Source organism: Callionymus lyra, chromosome 7 (assembly GCF_982586985.1).
Source record: "Callionymus lyra chromosome 7, fCalLyr1.hap1.1, whole genome shotgun sequence".
NCBI lineage: Eukaryota > Metazoa > Chordata > Actinopteri > Syngnathiformes > Callionymidae > Callionymus > Callionymus lyra.
In genome coordinates, this window is record NC_141824.1 from 17,285,524 (window position 1) to 17,308,468 (window position 22,945).

General features: G+C 38.2%; 1 protein-coding gene across 2 annotated transcripts in view; it reads right to left on the reverse strand.

Annotated features, from left to right (window-relative positions):
- arhgap42b (Rho GTPase activating protein 42b) overlaps window positions 1-22,945 on the reverse strand; it is an 87,108-nt gene continuing 64,163 nt past the window's right edge. The window contains exons 6-25 of one of the 2 annotated variants that reach the window (XM_087795865.1): window positions 22,831-22,941; window positions 21,449-21,553; window positions 19,972-20,101; window positions 18,875-18,975; window positions 16,486-16,595; window positions 14,801-14,857; window positions 13,302-13,380; window positions 12,570-12,609; window positions 12,323-12,385; window positions 12,189-12,263; window positions 11,088-11,172; window positions 10,963-11,021; window positions 10,776-10,881; window positions 10,537-10,696; window positions 9,491-9,635; window positions 8,938-9,321; window positions 7,678-7,834; window positions 3,108-3,170; window positions 1,044-1,123; window positions 1-648 (exon numbers count right to left, since the gene is read on the reverse strand). In XM_087795865.1, coding sequence (XP_087651991.1) covers window positions 560-648; window positions 1,044-1,123; window positions 3,108-3,170; window positions 7,678-7,834; window positions 8,938-9,321; window positions 9,491-9,635; window positions 10,537-10,696; window positions 10,776-10,881; window positions 10,963-11,021; window positions 11,088-11,172; window positions 12,189-12,263; window positions 12,323-12,385; window positions 12,570-12,609; window positions 13,302-13,380; window positions 14,801-14,857; window positions 16,486-16,595; window positions 18,875-18,975; window positions 19,972-20,101; window positions 21,449-21,553; window positions 22,831-22,941 — 2,199 coding nt within the window. In that variant the 3' untranslated portion in view covers window positions 1-559. The remainder of the gene's footprint in view (window positions 649-1,043; window positions 1,124-3,107; window positions 3,171-7,677; window positions 7,835-8,937; window positions 9,322-9,490; window positions 9,636-10,536; window positions 10,697-10,775; window positions 10,882-10,962; window positions 11,022-11,087; window positions 11,173-12,188; window positions 12,264-12,322; window positions 12,386-12,569; window positions 12,610-13,301; window positions 13,381-14,800; window positions 14,858-16,485; window positions 16,596-18,874; window positions 18,976-19,971; window positions 20,102-21,448; window positions 21,554-22,830; window positions 22,942-22,945) is intronic. The other variant, XM_087795866.1, reaches the window with a different exon arrangement.

Sequence of the window (22,945 nt, forward strand, 5' to 3'; positions counted from 1 at the left end):
TAACATTTTTTATATTTATTTGTTTACGTCAATTGAGCGGACAGTTCATACAAGAGTAGAGTTAGCTAGATTGCTAAACCTGCAGAGATGTTCTTCAAAACATACACAAAAGTCTGTCAAAATACAAGAATTACAAAACACCCTTAATCTAAAATTTTAACATAGAAAACTATTGTATATTGACTAATAAAACTTTTGAGTGACATCTTGTAAAACATGAAAAGTCATAAAGAGTCAACACTGACTTTTATTTTGAAAAAAAACATCCGTAGAAACAGGAAGTGATTTCATGAGAAGTTGATTAAAGTTGAAAGTTAATAAAGAGTCGTTAATTATGATGAGTTACAGCAGTCTGTCCCAGCTACTTAGGGCGAGAGGCAAGGGGTCGCCACCGGAGAAGTCTCCAGTCCATCACAGAGTACATGTGCACAGAAGTAAGTTTATATTTAGTGTTTGAACTACAGTAAGAATGTCTGCAGTAGAGCAGGTGCTACTTGAATCAGTTATCTGTTGAACAAGCGTTCGTCTCCATGGATACCATGAAAGCCATGTTCACCTGTCACAGGTAGACGACATAGTTCTCCGGGATAAGACCCGTCTTCCCTTCGCGGGTCGCCTGGAGCCAGCCCGGTTCCACGGACGCGTAGACTGGAGGGAAAAGAGGAGAGCGAGGTGAGATGGATGTTCAGGTTACACCAGTCGAAACACACAGCCGAGGAGGAAACATTTGGACCCGCAGGTCACGCTGCTCCGGGCCCCGGCGTCATTAATCACACATGTGCGTCGATCATTATCAGGATGGTTGAAACTGGAGATGACTGTGATAATAAAGGCTGCACTTAAATGGCGGCGAGCTTTTGTTGACGTTCCTCGGTGAGACGCGGGCGCCTTCCACCGCCCCGGGTCAGCCTGACCTGCTGGTGCCGGTCCAAATCATTTCAGGGAAGATTGAAGAGGCGGCGAAAAACGAAGCACCAGCAGACTCTGTTACGTAATCCACCGTGGGTCACGTGATCGCCTCAATCAAGAAGCTTTCTACTCACCCCCGGAGAAGAGCGCCCCCTGGGGGAAGCTGAGCTCGTGGCTGTGCTCGGCCTCGCAGGAGTAGATGGCTTTGGCGTCGCTGTTCGAACAAAGAAAAATATTTTTATTAAGAAATATTTTCTTTGTTTTGTCACTTCTGAACTGCAAATGTATTTTTTAAATTTAAAATATACACACTTAATGTCTTTAAAAATCATCTTCTGTGTGGTTTTACAACCATTTTATTATGTATATATTAGTATAGTTATTGAGATATCAATATAATTGCGACACAAGTTTGACCGTTTTATCAGAGTTTTATCATTTTTAAATGCAGCTGTTGCTATGCCACCTAGCTTGATGTTAGCTTAACAAGCCGCAACCGCTTTTAAATGAACATACATCAGCGAATGACACATTGTTTGTTTCAGAAAAGACACATATTTTGTTTCAGAAAAGACACATTCACGCTCAAAAGTCTAACTTATTTGTTTATAATCATTCTCACAAGTGTGTTGTTGGAGCTCTCAATGCTATCAGGCTAGCTAGCTGAGTTAGCATGTTGAGTCAGCTCTTGCTACCCACTTGCTTCAACACTAGTACCGGAATATTTGGTAACACTTGGGGATCACATGTCCACTATTAATAATATACTTATTCACATGTGTATATACAGAAAATTAACCACGTAATAACCACTATTGTGACTATGTTCCCTTCATAGCATGAGTTTACGCTCTAAACATTAAATAAAGAACTAACCATAGACTAATTTTGGTGAAAACCAACTTATCTCTATTAAACTCTTATTGGGTGTAAATACCATAAGAATAGTAACTCACTATAAATAATATTGTCTTTTATAAAGGAAAAAAAAAGTGTAAAAAGTATGAATAGCAACTTTAATAAATCAATATTTGCAATTGTGAGTATGTTCTCTATTCTAAAGTGGCAGCATATTCATACTTTATTCACAAGTATTTGTTATATTCTAGTAAAGTTTGGCTTTTCTTTGCTTTTAAAGAGAAAATATTATTACCACTGAATTACTTCTCTCATGGTATCGACACCAAATAAGAGGTTAATAGAGAGAAGTTAGTTTTAATTACTTTTCCTGTTAATAGCAAGTACTTTCAATTTTGTTTCAATATCAGATATCAATGTATTTTTGCCATCAGGGATATAGACAGTGAACAAGGTGTAAGTTAGTACTTAATAATGGTTAATAAATAACCAATTTTCTGCTAATGCTGACCCGCTCTAGTAGAAGAACTCACATTTCTCCGATCCTTAAAACTTAAAATATTTTAAGACATTCTTATTTGTGCATCTTAATTTTCTGGGACTCCTGTGTTTGTCGTATGTGTCTTGATCTTTTAAAGAATATATTTTAACTGTGTATTGTTTGTGATTGTTAAAGCGCATGGTGACCCTGGTCTAGAAAGATCTTTACAAATAACCTTTACTTACTTACTTACTTACATGTGAATAAGTAGCTTAGTAATAGTTTACATGTGTTCCTCATTCTAAAGCGTTACCAAATATTTATATGATTAATCTATCATCACTTTTTAAAACAATTATCAACTGAAATTGAAAATGTATATATTAAATATTATTGAATGAAGCATGAAGTTTGAAAGATTTCTTGCACAAAATATACAGAGTTTCTTACACGTTTCCTGATATCACTTTCAGTCACGAAGAAAATTATAGGGCAGACAATTCTTATTAAATGTTTTAATCTTGCTACATGTATTTTCTGTTTGCTATCTGTGCATCAATTATCGTGATCTTCTTTTATATAAACGAATATATGTTATCAGATTTTTTTAGATGTTTTTTCATGTCAAAAACACTCATGAGGATTTAAAATCTTCAACGTCGTTCCTGGAATTTTCTAATCTGAAGCTTAACGAACACACACACACACACACACACGCACGCACACGCACACACACACACACACACACACACACACACACACACACACACACACACACACACACACACACACACACACACACACACACACACACACACACACACACACGAAGAAGGTGAGGGTTTACGAGTCTGTTTACCGTCCTGCTGGAGTCAAGTGCTGCGAGGAGGCGTTCTGGAAGAGCTGAGCTCTGGCAGCGACTCTGCGAGGAAGAGCAAACAAGTGTGGGTCAGAGGTTACATCACACATCTGGAATTTTACGTAACCGCAAATAGATGTGTCCAAATGTTGAGATTCAATCCAACAAGGCTTTGTTAAAATTGTTCCATGATCGGGAAAGTCAGATATGTTTGCTACTGTTCACGTCCAGGTTTTTACACTCTCTGGTTGAAGTCTGTTTCTCTGCCTTTAGAGTTAGTTTTTCTTTTTATTTGGCTTTAAGTTTTTACTGGATTTACAAAACGGCTCATAATTATTCTTCTTTCTTCTTCTTTTACTTACTTACCACCTCCCCCTTTTCTCTATTCTCTTTCTTTGCCTTTACCATCCATGTCTTGTTATGCTCTTCATCTTCTTTTTACACTTCTCTACCATCATCTCCTTCACCATCCTCGTCTTTACTTCTTCTTTTCCTTTGTCACCGTCTTTTTTCATGCCCGCTCCTTCATTTTTTTTTTCATATTTTCCCCCGTCTTTGTCCACAGTTATTACCCTCTCCATCTTCCTCCATTTCTACACCATATTCATATTTTTCATGATGTTTTTCTTATTCTTCATCATCCTCTTTTTTTTCTATCCTCTCCTTTTCTACCATCTTTGCTTTTTCTCTGCTCCTCACCTTCTTTAGCTTCTTCTTTAACGTTTTCTTCCACTTCATTACCATCTTCATCTTCCTCCCTTTCAACACCATCTTTATTTTTTTCTTCTTCTTATCCTTGATCTTCATCATCCTCTTTTTTTTTTTAATCACATTTGCTTTATTTCTGCTCTTCGCCTTCTTTAGCTTGTTCTTTAATGTGTTCTTCCACTTCCTAACCTTTTCAACACCATCTTCATCTTCTTCATCTTATCCTTCTTCTTTATCATTGTCTTTTTCTCTATCCTCTCCTTTTTCTGCTCCACACCTTCTTTAGCTTCTTCTTTAAAGTTTTTTTTTCCCACTTCTTAACCATCTTCATCCCTTTTAACACCAACTTTATCTTTTTCATCATGTTTTTCTTCTTCTTATCCTTCTTCTTCATCATCCTTTTTTCTCCATCCTCTCCTTTTCTACCATCTCCCCCCCCCATTACCTTCTTTATCTTCTTTTTTAATGTTTTCTTCCACTTCATTACCATCTTAATCTTCCTCCCTTTCAACACAATCTTTATTTTTTTCTTCTTCTTCTTATCCTTGATCTTCATCATCCTCTTTTTTTTAATCACATTTGCTTTATTTCTGCTCTTCGCCTTCTTTGGCTTGTTCTTTAATGTGTTCTTCCACTTCCTAACCTTTTCAACACCATCTTCATCTTCTTCATCTTATCCTTCTCCTTTATCATTGTCTTTTTCTCTATCCTCTCCTTTTTCATCATATTTGCTTTTTCTGCTCCTCACCGTCTTTAGCTTCTTCTTTAAAGTTTTTTTTCCCACTTCTTAACCATCTTCATCCCTTTTAACACCAACTTTATCTTTTTCATCATGTTTTTCTTCTTCTTATCCTTCTTCTTCATCATCCTTTTTCTCTATCCTCTCCTTTTCTACAATCTTTGCTTTTTCTCTGCTTCTCACCTTCTTTAGCTTCTTCTTTAACGTTTTCTTCCACTTCATTACCATCTTCATCTTCCTCCCTTTCAACACCATCTTTATTTTTTCTTCTTCTTATCCTTGATCTTCATCATCCTCTTTTTTTTAATCACATTTGCTTTATTTCTGCTCTTCGCCTTCTTTAGCTTGTTCTTTAATGTGTTCTTCCACTTCCTAACCTTTTCAACACCATCTTCATCTTCTTAATCTTATCCTTCTTCTTTATCATTGTCTTTTTCTCTATCCTCTCCTTTTTCATCATATTTGCTTTTTCTGCTCCTCACCGTCTTTAGCTTCTTCTTTAAAGTTTTTTTTCCCCACTTCTTAACCATCTTCATCCCTTTTAACACCAACTTTATCTTTTTCATCATGTTTTTCTTCTTCTTATCCTTCTTCTTCATCATCCTTTTTCTCCACCCTCTCCTTTTTTTAATCACATTTGCTTTTTTCTGCTCTTCGCCTTCTTCAGCTTCGTCTACTTCAACTACCATTTTTTTCATCTCTTCTAATTTCATCCTTGCGATCCATTTTTTCTCCACTTCTTCACCATCTTTCATGTCGTTGTCACAGCTAACCCTCCACCTCTACCTACCACGATCATCTTCCCTCTCTCACTTCTGCTCTTCGTTTTCCACATCCATGAACGTCATCCTCTTCTCCGACATTCCTCAGTTAAAACCAAGTTCAACTGTCGTGCGAGTGTTTACTCTGAACTAAATTAGGACTTTGTTGCAACAATATTGTTAAGATTAAAAATATCTCGGACCACAATTCACCCTGAAGTACCATTCGATGGGTGCAAAGCTGAATGAGTGTAAAAATAAGACGTCTCCATGAAGCCTGAAGAGTCTCCGTGACCTCTGCTCACCCGCCTGCCTGCATTCGTCATTGTTTAGAAGCAGGTGAAAGGCAGAACGACGCCAGGGAGGTTGTCTCAACGAGTCCAAAAACACACTCGCAAACCGATCTTGACCCCTTTCGTGGAGCTGCAGGAGAGTGCAACGGTCCGAGGAGGCGGAGGAGGAAGGTGCACGTCTGCTGGGTCACAACAACCCGCAGCAGCGAGAGTGTAATTAAAGCCAGAACTCCCCCGACCGAGCAGAGACATAAATCTCCGACACGTCGAAACAGAGGAGGGAGGAGACGAACACGGGAGAAAGTGGCTGCACTATTGTCTGCCTCTTGACACACACAATATTATATAAAAAGATTAACACCAAACAATGTCGAGACATTCTTCATAACAAAAACGGCATCTCTATTACCTACTTCCTGTCCATGTTTCTGCAACTTCCTGTCTACATTTTCCAACTTCCTGTCTATATTTTCATACAGACGCATTGTCAGCTTTTGGCTTCAAAAATAAACTTCGAGTGAAGCCCCAAGATATCCTACAATATGGATGACCCTTGAACACACCATCCCTGATTACAATTTTACTGATGTTCCTCAGCTCTAGAGCAGGGCTAAAGTTGTTGCAGTACTGTTTGGGGAAAAAGCAGTTGTAACAATTTTTGTAGTCTTTTTTATGGATGGTGGTACAAGATTGGCAGGGCATTAGAGGAAGTTAGTTAGTCATTATTGTTCTAGCTGTACTGGTTTAGCAGCAGTGGTAACTGTTGTAGTAGCCATAGTACAGTAGAACTACTGTAAGATCAGTTATTTTTGTGGAAGTCGTAGTACTGGAAATAATAGTATGTGTAATGTCAGTGGTACTATAAGTTGAACTGAATTAGGAAAATAAGTTGTAGTAGGTGTAGTGGACTTTGAGCGGAACACCTCAAAGACCAAGGAGCTGGTCTTGGACTTCGGGAGGTCCAGGACAAAGCCAGGTCCATGTCCATCAGAGTCGACGAGGTGGAGATAGTTGACAACTATAAGTACCTCGGTGTGTGGATGGACAGTAAACTGGACTGGTCCTGCAACACAGACCATGTATATAAGAAAGTTCAGAGTAGACAGTACTTTCTGAGGAGGCTTCGATCATTTAACATCTGAAGGAAGTTCCTCTGCATTTTCTACCAGTCTGTGGTGGCCAGTGTCCTGTTCTATGCTGTAGTGTGTTGGGGTGGGAATGTGTCCAAGAGGAGTGTCAACAGGTTGGACAGGTTGATCAGAAGGGCTGGTTCTGTGGTTGGAATGAAGCTGGACTCTGAGCTGAGAGGAGATCATTGAACAAACTACTGTCCATCCTGGATGATGACAGTCATCCTCTGAACACTGTCATCAGTGAGCAGAAAAGCAGATGGAGCACGAATGCTCCTACCCAGATGCAACACTAATAGACTCAAGGACTCATTCATTCCTCATGCATTTAGATTGTACAATTCTGAGTTCGGGGGCAGGAGTGAAGCGAAAGTATCATGATGTTCTATTCTATTTTAGTCTTTGTATCCTTTGTCTTTGTTATTTTTCTTTGATCTATGTCCTTTATCTTTAGACTTAGATTGTATCATCTTGTTCTTTCTCTTTATTTCTCTTTGTTCTGGTTCTTATTTTTATGAATAATTGCTGTATTGCTGTGTCTAATTAGAAAAAAAACAATTTCCCAAAGGAGACCTCCTGAGGGATCAATAAAGTTCTACCTAACCTAACCTAACCTAGTGCTACTGGTGGTACCAGGAATAAGCAGTACTTTGTCGTAGGGAAAGATGCTGTGGTGCTTTTAGCTTAGGTGGTCATAATGACAAAAGTTGTAATAGTTGTAATAGTGTTTTTGTTGATGTAGTAGTGGGACTACTGGTACCTTTAATACAACCAGTAGTTTTTGTAGTACTTGTGGTATTTACAACTGTACTGTAGGAGTGGTGATGATAGCAGTAGTGGAGGCAGTAACATAATAATGAAGTAGTGGTAGATGTTCTTCAACTGAATTGACCAGCACAACATGTTCTCCAGTGTCTGTGGACAGCGACGGGTTCTTACAGCGAGCAGGGTCTCTGATAGCCGTTGCTGGTGGAGGCCTCCGTCCTGTGTGGCGTCGCATGTTTCTGAGGAAGTTCTGGCTGTTCCGCAGCCTTCAAACTATCCTTGACCTCCGGTGTGGACAGACTGTGGATGGATCCCGAGCAGCCCCGGAGACCTTCAGGAAAGAACACGGAGGCTGCTTTCAAAATGCTGGGTCATGCTGGTCATAATGTTTTCAACACGTGAAGCTCTGAGTCTCAATATGAACAACAACCCAAAGACATATTTTCAGTATAAACTGACACTCGGGATGAACCAGACCAGTAGCTCAACACTGCTCTCTAGGGCTACAGCCTGCAACTACATCACAATCCTTGTGACGCTTCCAGTTTCATCGTTAGATAAACATTTATATATATATATTAGTACATCTAACCTAAGATTAGCTTCTGTTCATCAACTAGTGATCTTCATGTTGATCCAACAAGCTTCAGAAGTTATTTGGTGCTAGTTTTGTGATTTCTGTGTCAGTGGTTTTGACAAAACTGCAGTAAAAGGGATTTAGTATTACTATTGCAAGAGAAAAGTCAAGTAATGCTGCAGTAGTTTGTTGGTATTGTAGTAATGGAAGCTCTCTAGTGGTTCTCTGAGTATTATGAGAGGTGGTAAGAATAACAGTTTTACGAATTTAATGTTTATTTAACAACTTTATTTTGAGTAGGAATAACAGTTCATTCATGTTTATTATTAAAATGTATTAGTATTTGTTGTGGTATTGACATCTGTATTAATGGTAGATGAGGTGGACCCTTAAACATGATCTGAAGTGGTGGTTGTAGTATTAGTACAAGTAAGTAAGTAAGTAAGTAAGTCATTTTTATTTATATAGCGCTTTTCCAGACCAGGGTCACAAAGCGCTAAAACAATCAAAACAATATTCAATAAAGTATATACTTTAGCTGTTGGCAGTTGATTGTTGGGGGTCAACGTCAGTAAGATCATAATTTAGTAGTTTTATTAGTAGTTAAAGGAAGTAGCGTATTGAGTATTAGTGGTTGCTGATGGTATTCCAACTACACATTTTAATCTAGTATTTGAAACTGGGCTTGTTAGTAAAAGTATTTGTGTTGACACTTGTAGTAGTACTCATCCAACAATAGTTCCACTGTCAGTTGTAGCAGTACTACGATGTGAAGTAAAAGTATAAATAGCATTGATCTCGACTACCTGTACATGAGTGAAGCCGTGAGACTGAACAGAACCTTCTATGATCCCCACCTTCATACGTGTGCAGAGACTTGATGGAGGGGGCAGCGGTCTGCGTCAGCCTGAAGCTGTCATGGCAGTGCGGGGCCTTCTTGGGGGCCGGCAAGAGCCAGGAGGAGGTGCTCAGCGACGACAGGCTGACGGCGTCGTCCGACTCCCCGTCCGTGCGTCCGGCCTCCTCCCTGGAGCTGGAGTCCGGTCCGCTGACGCACGAGGAGCTCCCGGGCCCGTTCAGGAGCTGTGACGCGCTTCTGTGGACGTCCAGAGAAGGTTTCTCCCTGACCTCGGTGGACGAGGTCGGTTTGGAGGAGAAGACGTTCCGCTCCGAGGAGTGGGAGGAGAGCGACTCCAGGCTGCCCACGGGGGTACTGCCGGGGGAGCTGCTGAAGTTGTCGCCTGTGCAGGGACCAGAGAAGAAGCCCATCAGGGCCTCATTACAATCTGAGAGGCTAGTCATGTGACACAACAGTGGGGTCACTCTACGACACCATATTGAGGACCTCAACACGTGTGACCTACAGAACTCTTGTAGTGGTGTAGACTCTGCTGCTGCTTCGGTACTCACTTTCTGCATCAGCCAGACAGAGCGTGGGCTTGTAGACGCTGCGAGGCTTCCTCTGGCCTCCGCTCAGACACACGGCACGACTCCGGCGAGACGGTGCCCTGCTCTGAGGCTGAGGCACGTTCGGGTCTGGGAGTTGATGGAAGATCTGGTGGATGCGAGCAGAACCAGAGTGTGAGCTCAATGTGTACAATTCTTCCTTCCCTCTGTAGTCAAGTGTGTAACCGCTCGATATAACCACCAGAGGGTTCTGTCCTAATTCAAACACCTCATAATCCTATTACAACAAAGCCCTTCAAGTAGTTATCCGACACAAATCATTTATTCTTGTAGACCCACTTCAAATAGGTACTAAATTGTAGCCAAAATCACAAATAAATCACATACCTTAATTTACCATATTTTTCGGACTATAAGGCACAATCAAAATCCTTAAATTTTCTCAAAATAGACAGTGCACCTTATGTATTGATTCTGGTTTTACTTTCTGACCATGAAGGTCCAAGAGGCTCCTTAGTACTACTTTGTGAGGCTCTGTAGTATTACTTCGAGAGGTTCCGTAGTATTACTGCACGAGGTTCCTTAGTATTACTCCGCGAGGCTCTGTAGTATTACACCGAGAGGCTCCATAGTAATACTCCATTAGGTTCTCAAGTATTACTCCGCGAGGCTCCGTAGTATTAATCCATTAGGTTCTTGGTATTACTCCGCAAGGCTCCGTAGTATTACTCCGCGAGGCTCTCTTGTACTAGTGGTATCTTAAACAAGTTTGTAAAAGTTTGTGAGTTGTCACTGTTAATAAAGTCTCAAAACTTTATTGATTAATGAATATTTTCATCATCACCAAAACATAGACGCCTCATTGGTCGACAGCTACGCCACATGACTTACAGGCATCAGTGAGAAATGAACACAGAGAAGGAAAAGAGAAAAATATAAAAGTGTAAAAAGTTATTGATTTTTCTAAATGGTTATGGTTCGATATCTGTGTAACTCTTTACAAGAAGTTGAAACAACTAGTGTGCGCTGCTGGCAACATGTTGACTCACCTTACTGTAGTTCTCGATGAGAATCTCCACCACGATGTTCTGGAACTTGATGTTCATCATGGCCGCCACCGTCTCCTCCTGCGACCTCATCAGCGTCGGCCCGAAGATCACGCCCAGGTTGGACACGGTCATCAGGTTGGCCTGGTTCTGTGTGGAAACTCTGTGGGGGACAGTCAAAGGACGACCCTGTAACTCAAAGGGTCCCACAAGTCACGTGGTTCTGGGGAGTTTCTACAGACGTGGCCAGATGTTTGATCAGAAGCTCCAGCATCTCTCGGTTCCTCTCCGGGAGCTTGTGGACCAACGCGTGGACCGCACAGACTCTGTAGTTCTGGTCGTCAGACTCTGAGGAAAATATAAAAAGTCTGTGTAGAGCTTCATGTCTCATCCACACATGTGGCAGAGACGAGGAGGAACGAGACTCACTGACGGCCAGGAGGAAGTCCGTGTGGAGCTTGAAGGTCATGAGAGGCTCAGACAGACATCTGCAGATCACAGGAGGAGAAGGTTCATTGGCTGACAGCAGGTGGTGAAGTGAGGGCCGAGCTCACCTCAGGTAATTCTTCAGACCGCTGGTGATGGTTTTGTTGTCCCACGTCTCTGGATCCAGATCCACGTCTGCGGCGGCTTTTGGCGCTGATGGAAGCAACATTTAACACCGTTTTATTGTACAAATTTGAGCAGGTCATAGTTACAGCTTATTTAAATATAACATCCGAAACCTTACTGTTTACAGAATAAAAGACCTGACTAATGTAAGTCTTTCAAAAAAAATCTGAAAGTACAGAGAAGAGTCGAGACATAAGTAAAAACTTCAACCATGAGCAGCTGACGGCCCCAATGAGCAAGAAAGGAGTAAATGAAGGAAGAATAAGAGAGGAAACAAGAAAGAGAGAAACAAAGGGAGTGAGAAAGTAAGAAAAAAAGGAAAAAAGAAAGAAAGAAAAAACATCCATAGATAGATAGATAGCAAGAAAAAAGAAAGGGAGGAAGGAAAAACGATATGAAAGAATGAATGAAAGTAATAGGAACAAAAGAAAGAAAGAACAATTAAGAATAAAATTAAGATGTAGAGAAAGGAAGAGGGAAGATAAAAAAAGAAGAACGATCAAAGGAAAGAAATTAGGAAAGAAATGAAGGGGGTAAAGAATTGAACCATTTAAAGATATAAATAAACAAAGGGAAAATAAAGAACTAATAAAAAAAGGGAGGAAGGAAAAATGAACAAAAAAGAAAGACAGAAAGAAAAATGAAAAAATTAGATAAAGAAAGGGAGAAAGGGAAGAAGAATAAGAAAGAAAGGAAGAATAAGAAAAAGACAAAGATTGAAAGTAAGAAATAAACAAAGAAAAAAAATTTGAGGAACAAAGTTAGAACAAGAAAGAATAGAATAGGATGAATAATAAGAAAGAAAGAAAGAAAGAAAGAAAAAAGTAAAGAAAATAGACGGGAGGAAGGAAGAATAAAAAAAAGAGAAAGAAATGGCCATAAGGAAGGATCTCTAATAAAAAAAAAAGGTAGAAAGAAGAGTTAGAGTTTCTCTCTAAATTAATTTAGGTCTGATTCACGTGAGTTGAGAAGAGAAGAAGCGTAACGTCGCCCCCTTCAGGCAGCCTCCGTCACTACATGCGTGAAGGAAGTAAAGAACTCACAGAACACTGTGGTCATCAGTTTCTGCACTTTAGAGTTGACCCCTCCAGTGCGGTACAATCCCATGGTGTTGATGCCTGCAGCAGAAGAACAGGTGAGCGGCGGTCCAGGCCTGGAGACGACCACTCGTCCTCACCTCGACTCTCGACCAGGTGGATGCACCTGCGCACGAAGTTGAATCCTGCCGCGTTGAGGAAAGCTGTGGACGAGACTCTCCTGGTGTTGGTTACCATGGCAACCGTGACTTTCATGACATTCTGACAGCAGATTTGTTTGTGATATGACATGTCTTTGTGACAGTTACACTCTTGTTACCATCAGTATGTTAACATTCTATCTAGTTTATATGACGACAAACAACCACAACTTATAAGAACACTTACTTTCTTCCTTTTTGCTTAAAATGGCAGGTAAGTTGTAAATCTAGAGGAATGTCAATGAAAAAAAAGATGGTAACAGACAGAGGAATTAAATTAAAATGAACAAAACTGAAAACAAACACAAATAGATAAAAGACAGAGGAATTAAATTAAAATGAACAAAACTGAAACTAAACATAAATAGATAAAAGACAGAAGAATTAAATTAAAATTAACAAAACTGAAAACAAAAATAAAATAGATAAATGAGAGAGGAATTAAATTGAAATTAACAAAACTGAAAACAAACAAATAGATAAAAGACAGAGGAATTAAATTAAAATGAACAAAAGATAAAACAAATATATATAGATAAAAGACAAAGGAATTAAATTGAAATGAACAAAACTGAAAACATAAATAACTAAATGACAACTCTTTGAATAAAGAATGAAACATGATAAAGTCGACATAGAACAAAAAGCATAATAATGAAGTATACAATATAATTATGTGATATGAAATGAATTAAGATTATTAAGAGATTGTCTATTAACTTTTTAAAACAAAAATAAATAAATTATTGACACTACATTTGCTTCACTGCTGTGTTTTGACAATAAAAGAAAGTCTAAAGTCTAAAGTCATTGTTCATGTTCACGCATGTGATGTGCTACACTCGCCACACGGTGGCGCCCTATGATCGGTCAGAGGACTGAGAAGAAGAGGAAGAAGAGGAGAAGGCGGGTTCCTCACCGGTTCTTTACCATCCATGGCCTCGAGCCACAAGCGTCTGTTGGCCTCAGACAGCGCCTGCAGAGTCGTGACTCCATGTCTGTCGGAGAATCAAACGCACTGAACGACTCATGGCAGGAAATATGCTTGTGATCGAATTACTAGTGATTCTCACGTGTGTCGACCGTTACATTATGACCACCTGAGGACACACTAGTCAGTAGGTGGGGTGGTCATAATGTTACGGCAGATTACCTTGATCATGTAGATTCACCCAAACATGCAGAAACTTCAGTGACTTTCATCCTGAGATCCTGCGATACGATTGGCTCGAGTGTGATGATTAAACTTTATGACAACCTCGAGTGACTTTGACTCACTTTATTTTGACTTTTTGATTTAAAATAAAACAACTATGTTTTTTTTCTACCTTCAACATGTTCTATTATTGTCATTTCAAACTCCTTTTTTTTACGTGAAGTTACACTTTTTGAAATGTGTCAATTCATCTGTAAATAAGGCATTAAATACTGAATTTAGAACATAAGGAAGACATAAAATATGTAATAATGTCAAAATAGATAAAATATCTGTATATACAATGTAAAAAATTAGAAAAAAATATATAAATACTGTGGAGAAATGACAAAATCACTTTGTAAAAAGTAAAATACAATTAAATTATCTTTTCAATCCTCAATATGAAATACTTAAAAAACATATATAGTATATAATCTGCAAGAGTGTAAAATTAAATTAAAAAAAAATTGAAATGAAAATACATAATTACAAAAATATCAATACAAAAAAGTATGCAAAAAGCATGTTTTTTGAACCAATACACTGTCGAACTCTCACTGAATAGACTTTTTTATGAAAAACAAATTAGATTTTATTTTTTACTGTACTGTATTTCTACTATTTTCTCTATTATTGTCATTGCCGCTTCTTTTTTTTCACGCCAAGTTACACTTTTTGAAATCAATGTGTCAATTTCTCTCTTTCTATCATAAAATAAAAATCTTTTTTTTGGTTAAATACCTTTTGATCTGTATATATTTTGACAAATGGGAAAAAACCCATAATCTTTTATGTAGAAACAAAGAGTAAAAAAGAGTAAAATGGATATTTCAATTGTAAATTATTGTAATCAAATCATTTTTTTTTATTACGTCTAACTGTTAAATAATTCAATTTAATTATTTAAATAATTGGACATTTATCTTTAGATAAATATTATTTTAATATTCATTTAAAAAAATGGCAAAAGTTCAAAAAGTGCATTTTTAACACAAACATATGTTTTCTTATATCTTCGACATTGTAATCTTAGTCAATTGTTTTTGAAGAGAAGATTTAAGGATCAGAATCAGATGACGTTCACTCTTCATCTCAGACATGATGGCGAGTCTCAGCGTGAAGCCAAGATTCTCTCAGAGCAGCAGCAGAAAAGTGAGCGAAGCTAAGACACAAGAGTTCAGCCACGATCAGCTCATGCAGCCGACGGTTGCTTCACATACCGGACTTTACAGAAAAACTGAAGCGGCCTGAAAAGAGTTCCACGACAGACGTCACGTCTACGTCGACACAGAGAGAGAGAGAGAGACGTGAGACGTCGACATGCAGGACACGTGCAGCTGTCACTCAAAGCCCATCAGGAGCTGTCACTCAAACCCCAGCACGTCTGGACAAGGACGGGTTAATGTTCGGGTCGAACAGAACAGACTCACAAACGTTCAGGACGACAACGACAACATGCAGACGAGTCGTCGCACAAGACAAATACAGATGTTGTGATGAGCAGCAGACAAGTCAGTGTGACAGTAAAACTATGAACAAATAAATCAATAATATTAATTTTAAATATACCAACAATTAATGTTTCATGACTTAATGTTTTTTTTGTTCCTTTGTTTTTCAATAATAAAGAGAATACAGAAAAAAGAATCCCCCAAAGACATAATAAATGTTAAATATATTAAAGGATTCTGCTTCAATATCTTAACATCATTAATATAAAAAAAAAAACACATTAACATTTAAATACATCAATAGACAAAATTAAGCAAGAAGTAAATCCCATAAACACAAACTCAAAGATTTCAGAAAAAAATAGTTCTAAGAGTTTATGTTAATAATAATAATAAAAAAACATAATAGAAAAAGATCAAATAAAAGTCATAAAGAGTAAAAGGTCAAAAATAAGCAGAAATTAAGATTAGAAAGAGTAGAAAAACACAAAATATTGTATAACAATAAATCCAAATAAAAAGTTGGAATATATATAGTTTGTATATATATATATATATATATATATATATATGTATATATTTTTTTCCTTTGTTTATTAATAAATGTAGTGAATGTAGACGCTGCTTTATTGTAAACTGATATATATATATATATATATATATATATATATATATGTATAACTAAATGAATGTGTCAAAAGTATGATACATTATCTTTTAAATCCTCAGAATGAAATGTTTTTAGAAAATATAACCTGGATGAGTGTGAAATGAAAATAGAAAAATTATTTGAAATGAAAATTTATAAATGTAAAGATTCCAATAAATCAAAGATTAATATACATTTTAAACTAACACAATATTAGAAAAATAATTTAATTCAAATCTACAATATATTAACAGTACAAAAATACTAAATTAATACATGTAAAAAGTATAATACAATAAAATTATCTTTTAAATCCTAGAATAGATCTGGAATGAATGTAAAATAAAAAATAAAATAAAATAACCTGACATGAAAATATAATTAACAATCAATTTAAAATAAGTTGAAAAAAAGGGTAAGTTTGAAGAAAAATAAGTTAAAAGTTTGTCATTGAACAAAAATATATAAAAACTCGTCATATTGTCATATTAACAAAAAAAACAAGACATCAATTAAGAGAAAAGAGTAAAAACAATTGGAAATAAAAATGAATCCGATAATAAATTAATATTAGAAAGATAGAGGAAAATGTAACATAGTAAATAATTACTGTATATATACTGTATATATAAAATTATAAAAATAAATTAGTAAAAGCACGATACAATACAATTATCTAATAAATCCTCACTCTGAAGTATTTGAAGAGAATAAAATCAAGTGAAACACTGACTATACATGTGTAGAATGAAGAAAACGCTTCACGTGAACAGTCTCGTGAGCTCAGATGCCCGGAGTGACCCACCTCTCCACCACTTGGATGTCGAAGCAGAAGCGCTTGTCGATGGAGTCGGTTTTCCTGCGAACGCATGACTTGAGCTTGAACATCTCTGGCTGGTGCAGGACGAGTCCGTTCTAAAAATAGAAAAACACATGAAGAGAACCGACACCGAGAAACAACTGGCCTCATTAGGATTCTGTCAGTTTACAATAAAGCAGCGTCTCGCAGACGTTCACTACATTTTGGAATCTTTAAGAAGAAAAAGAAAGGAGTCTGTCGCTCTTTCATGCGCTCGTCTGTCTCTTTGGAGTTATTTGTGGAGAGTGTGATCTTTGAACAACCGAGCTAACAAGACTGAGTCTCCCTGAGGAGTGAGACGTTCACTCCAGCTCTTCGTCTCACCCTCACAGAACCCCCCGAAACTTTTCTTCTTCGGTTCATCATCCAAACCATTGATGGAAAATCTTTAATAGATATAAATATACTTTACTTTTCATCCACTTGTTGTTTGTGTTTACTACTTTTACTACTTTTACTTCTCGTTTTTTTTTCATTTTGTTTCTTCTTCGATGTGGTTTCCACGCTAAACTCTCTTTTTCTCACATTAAACTCTTTTTTTTCCACACTAAGCTCTCATCCATCCACACTAAACTCTCATCTTTCCACACTAAACTCTCATCTTTCCACACTAAACTCTCATCTTTCCACACTAAACTCTCATCTTTCCACACTAAACTCTCATCTTTCCACACTAAACTCTCATCTTTCCACACTAAACTCTTATTTTTCCACACTAAACTCTCATCTTTCCACACTAAACTCTCATCTTTCCACACTAAACTCTTATTTTTCCAAACTAAACTCTCATCTTTCCACACTAAACTCTCATCTTTCCACACTAAACTCTTATTTTTCCACACTAAACTCTCATCTTTCCAAACTAAACTCTCATCTTTCCACACTAAACTCCCATCTTTCCACACTAAACTCTCATCTTTCCACACTAAACTCTCATCTTTCCACACTAAACTCTCATCTTTCCACACTAAACTCTTAGTTTTCCACACTAAACTCTCATCTTTCCACACTAAACTCTTATTTTTCCACACTAAAATCCCATCTTTCCACACTAAACCTTATTTTTCCACACTAAACTCTCATCTTTCCACACTAAACTCTTATTTTTCCACACTAAACTCTCCTCTTTCCACACTAAACTCTTATTTTTCCACACTAAACTCTCATCTTTCCACACTAAACTCTCATCTTTCCACACTAAACTCTTATTTTTCCACACTAAACTCTCATCTTTCCACACTAAACTCTTATTTTTCCACACTAAACTCTCATCTTTCCACACTAAACTCTCATCTTTCCACACTAAACTCTTATTTTTCCACACTAAACTCTCATCTTTCCAAACTAAACTCTCATCTTTCCACACTAAACTCCCATCTTTCCACACTAAACTCTCATCTTTCCACACTAAACTCTCATCTTTCCACACTAAACTCTCATCTTTCCACACTAAACTCTTAGTTTTCCACACTAAACTCTCATCTTTCCACACTAAACTCTTATTTTTCCACACTAAACTCCCATCTTTCCACACTAAACCTTATTTTTCCACACTAAACTCTCATCTTTCCACACTAAACTCTCATCTTTCCACACTAAACTCTTATCTTTCCACACTAAACTCTCATCTTTCCACATTAAACCTTATTTTTCCACACTAAACTCATCTTTCCACACTAAACTCTTATTTTTCCATACTAAACTCTCATCTTTCCACACTAAACTCTCATCTTTCCACATTAAACCTTATTTTTCCACACTAAACTCTCATCTTTCCACACTAAACTCTTATTTTTCCACACTAAACTCCCATCTTTCCACACTAAACCTTATTTTTCCACACTAAACTCTCATCTTTCCACACTAAACTCTCATCTTTCCACACTAAACTCTTATCTTTCCACACTAAACTCTCATCTTTCCACATTAAACCTTATTTTTCCACACTAAACTCTCATCTTTCCACACTAAACTCTCATCTTTCCACATTAAACCTTATTTTTCCACACTAAACTCTCATCTTTCCACACTAAACTCTTATTTTTCCACACTAAACTCTCATCTTTCCACACTAAACTCTCATCTTTCCACACTAAACTCTTATCTTTCCACACTAAACTCTCATCTTTCCACACTAAACCTTATTTTTCCACACTAAACTCTCATCTTTCCACACTTAACTCTCATCTTTCCACACTAAACTCTCATCTTTCCACACTAAACTCTCATTTTCCCACAGTTGTGTCTGTTGTAGTGAAGATAATCCAGCTTCTAAAACACCATTAAAGCTACACAGCTGCGCTCCTGAAAGATCTGCAGTAGAAAAGTGAAGGACCTGCTTCCCCGTGGACTTGACCTCAGTGTTGATCATGGTGAAGGTTTTGCTGCTTTTGTCGTACGTGCAGTAGTGACGGACCCACGTGCAGCCCAGAGGACCTGGGAGGAAATCAGAGGAAAATGGTCAATGAGAGTGACACAAACACACATTATTCAGCATCTGTGTGTGTGTGCGTGCCTGTGTAGGTGTGTATATGCGTATAGGTTTCTGTGTGCATGTGTGCTGTGCATGCGTGTGTTTGTGCATGTTTGTATGTTTGTGTGTTTGGCGTGAGTGTGTGTAGGTTTGCGTGTGTAGGTTTGCGTGCGTGTCTGAGAATGTGTGTAGGTGTGTCTGTATGTGTGTGTGTGTCTGTATGTGTGTGTGTCTGCATGTGTGCGAGTGCGTGTGTGCATGTGTGTCAGCATGTGTGCGAGTGTGTGTGTGTCTGCGCGAGTGTGTTTGTCTGCATGTGTGCGAGTCTGCTGGTGTGCGTGTGTGCGTATATGCAAGCTTGTGTGTCTGCATATGTGTCTGAATATGCATGTGTGAGTGTCTGCATGCGTGCGAGTGTGTGTGCCTGCGTGTGTGAGAGTGTGTTTGTCTGCCTGTTTGCGTGTGTGCAAGTGTGTTCATGTATGCAAGTTTATGTGTCTGTATGTTTGTGTCTGCATGTGTGTGCGTGTCTATAAGTGTGTGCGTGTGTGTCTGCATGTGTGTGTGTGTGTGTGTCTGCATGTGTGTGTGTGTGTCTGCATGTGTGTGCGTGTCTACATGTGTGTGTGTCTGCATGCGTGTGTGTTTGTGTCTACATGTGTGTGTGTGTGTGTGTCTGCATGTGTGTGTGTGTCTGCATGTGTGTGTGTGTCTGCATGTGTGTGTGTCTGCATGCGTGTGTGTTTGTGTCTACATGTGTGTGTGTGTGTCTGCATGTGTGTGTGTGTGTGTGTCTGCATGTGTGTGTGTGTCTGCATGTGTGTGTGTCTACATGTGTGTGTGTGTGTCTGCATGTGTGTGTGTGTGTGTGTGTGTCTGCATGTGTGTGTGTGTGTGTGTCTACATGTGTGTGTGTGTGTGTGTGTCTGCATGTGTTTGTGTGTGTGTGTCTCACTCACGTTTCTCCTGCACGTACAGAAACCCCTCCATGGTCCACTGACCGGGAGGTTTGTAGTCCTGATCCGCGGACCTGATCCTCATCATCAGCTTCTCCACTTCCTGTTTGGTGCTGATGAAGTTGTTCCGCGTCTGCTTCCGACAAAGTAGACGTAAGAACTCACGACAGGTTCAGGTGACATTTTGTCACAGGGTGCGACAGCAGAAGTGACACAAGATGGCGCCAAGATGCTTTATGTTCAGATGACAGAAGACTTTCAGAGCTCCAGCTTTATGAAGAATTAAGGTAGAGATAAACTGAACCTAAACCTACATAAATTAATTATTAAAAAAAAAAAACAACAACTCAGAATCGGAAATAAAATGTTAACACAAACCAAACAGTGACCAAGTAGAGCTAAGCTAATGCTAACTGACCAAAATAAACACATAAAAGTCTAAATTGAATAGAATAAAATATATTTTGTGGGACATTAGTTCTTCTAGAAAAGATAAATGTCAGTCATTGATCGTAAATTGTGATGAATATACAGTAGATTTATAGCAACATAAACATTATTATCTCTGACAATGACATATGAGTCAAAGCTAACATTTTAAGCTAAATTAGTTTTAAAAAATCAATAGATATGGGACAAAATAATTAATAATAACAAAAAATAAATTAATAAATAATTACTGCGTTTTAAACAGTAGAGTATATGATAAACAATTACACTGTTATAATGTTATAATGTTACATCTTTATAATAAACAATTACAAGACAGAAGCAGATGATTAAATGCTCTTAATTTGAAACTGTATCTGCTACTTCTGAACAGCATTTCGGTGAAAAAAAAAAAAAAGGCATTGAAGTTAAGCAAGAAAATCTTCATCATGACTGGAAAAACCCGAACTCCAGAATAGCTTGACAAGGGTACGATAGTTGGCGTTGTTGCGTTTCTTTTAATTGGTTAATATTGTGTAGTGCCTTCTGTACAACAAAAAAAATGTATTATCTTTAAAAAAAAAAATTGCATTGGTAAATATAAGAGTGAGAAATGTCAAGTGTTTACGAGGGGCTGGTTTGTCACATCAACCCTAATGCTGTGTTTAAGCTAACGCTACGCTAACACACCAAACGTACAGGAACAGCCGACAGTTCCGATGCATGATTTTCAAATAAACAACACTGCAGCTGAAAACTACAAACTCTCTTCCTCTGAAAAAAAAACCTCTGGTCACCTTCAGCCCGACAAACTTCAGCTCCACAGAAAAGACACGCGTCTGTGGAGTCGAAATTATCCGCGCCGTGACTTTGACTTTTGGGGTCAGACAGAAATTTGGACGCCGCGGGCTGCAAAGTGGCGAGGTCATGACGGGGGAAGTCGGGGGAGCGAGGCCTAAATGGTGAACTAGGTGTGTTTGTGTGGGTGTGTGTTTTTATGTGTGTGTGTGTGTGTGTGTGTGTGTGTGTGTGTGTGTGTGTGTGCGCTCACGTTCTGTAGGTTGAACTGCAGCTGCTGCTTGTACGGCTCGAACTCGTGAGCCAGCTCGTATCCTTCGTGGTAGAAGGTGAACAAGCCCTGGAGGAAAGCCAGGAGCTGAACGAGACAAGTGAGTAAATAAACAGACATTTAATCATGAGCATTAATGTAGGGCGAGACAAAAGTTTTATTTTTACATCTTTGCACCGTTTCCATCTTGGAAGCTTTTGAGCTCAGAAAACAAGTATGTTCAAGAAACAACATTTAAGATAAACTAATGTGTTGATTTAAGTGCGTCTTAGATATATGTTAGACTCTATTGTATCATCAGTGTCTGTTTGTATAAAACTCTCTTTTCATTTAAATATTTACATTAGGAAATGTGCTTAAGCCCCGCCCACTGAAAACACTTAGCTTTTCTGGATATTAAATCTTGTTCACCATGAAATTACTTCCCGTATTTCCTGCACTATAAGGCGCACTTAAAAGCCTTTAAATTTCTCAACAAAAAAAAAAACGACAGTGTGCCTTATAATCCGGAGCACCTTATTATGAACATTACTTAGTGGGTGACTTGTTCACAAACACTTTCATGACTCTGCGCCGACTGATCGCACACGCCGTGGGCGGGATTAAGGTAAGGTAAGGTAGAACTTTATTGATCCCTCAGGAGGTCTCCTTCGGGAAATTGTTTTATGTTTGTTTTAAGTTGTTATTGTTTTATTTATGTCATTCCATCACCATGGGGGTAGGATTAACGACGCACGTCACATCATGGCGGAGTGATATTACTACCACCGGTTTGAGCGAGTGTGTCTTGGTTGTTGTCCACTCAAAACTTTTTTTTTTTCTTTATCTAGTGGATGCATAACGCAACCCCAGTCCAACGTTTGACTGTATCTTTCATTCTGTGCGCCTTATAATCCGTGCGCCCTATTTGTGAAAACAGTTATAAAATAGGCCATTCATTGGAGTTGTGCCTTATAATCCGGTGCACCTAATACTGCGGAAAATACGGTAAGTTACTTTACAACAACTCAGAGTCGGAAATAAAATGTTAACACAAACCAAACAGCGACCAAGTAGAGCTAAGCTAATGCTAACTGACCAAAATAAACACATAAAAGTCTACATTGAATAGAATAAAATATATTTTGTGGGACAGAAGTTCTTCTAGAAAAGATAAATGTCAGTCATTGATCGTAACTTGTGATGAATAAACAATACACGCAAACATTACTTTTAGAATTTAAAATTGTATTGATGTTTGACATTTTAATTCTAGTGATGGGACAGCAGGTGGCAGTAGTGCTCTACATTCTCAGCCTTCAAAAAGTATTGTGGATCCAGATGGTAATTCAGGCGAGCAGCAACCAGGCAGACATTGTTCTCACCGGTTCGACAAACTCAAACTTCTTCTTCTCTTGCACTTCCTGGATTTTGAAGACGTACTCGAGCGACGCGTCGTAGAAGAGCTGCCTCTCTCTGTCGATCTGCGTGTCGGCCTGA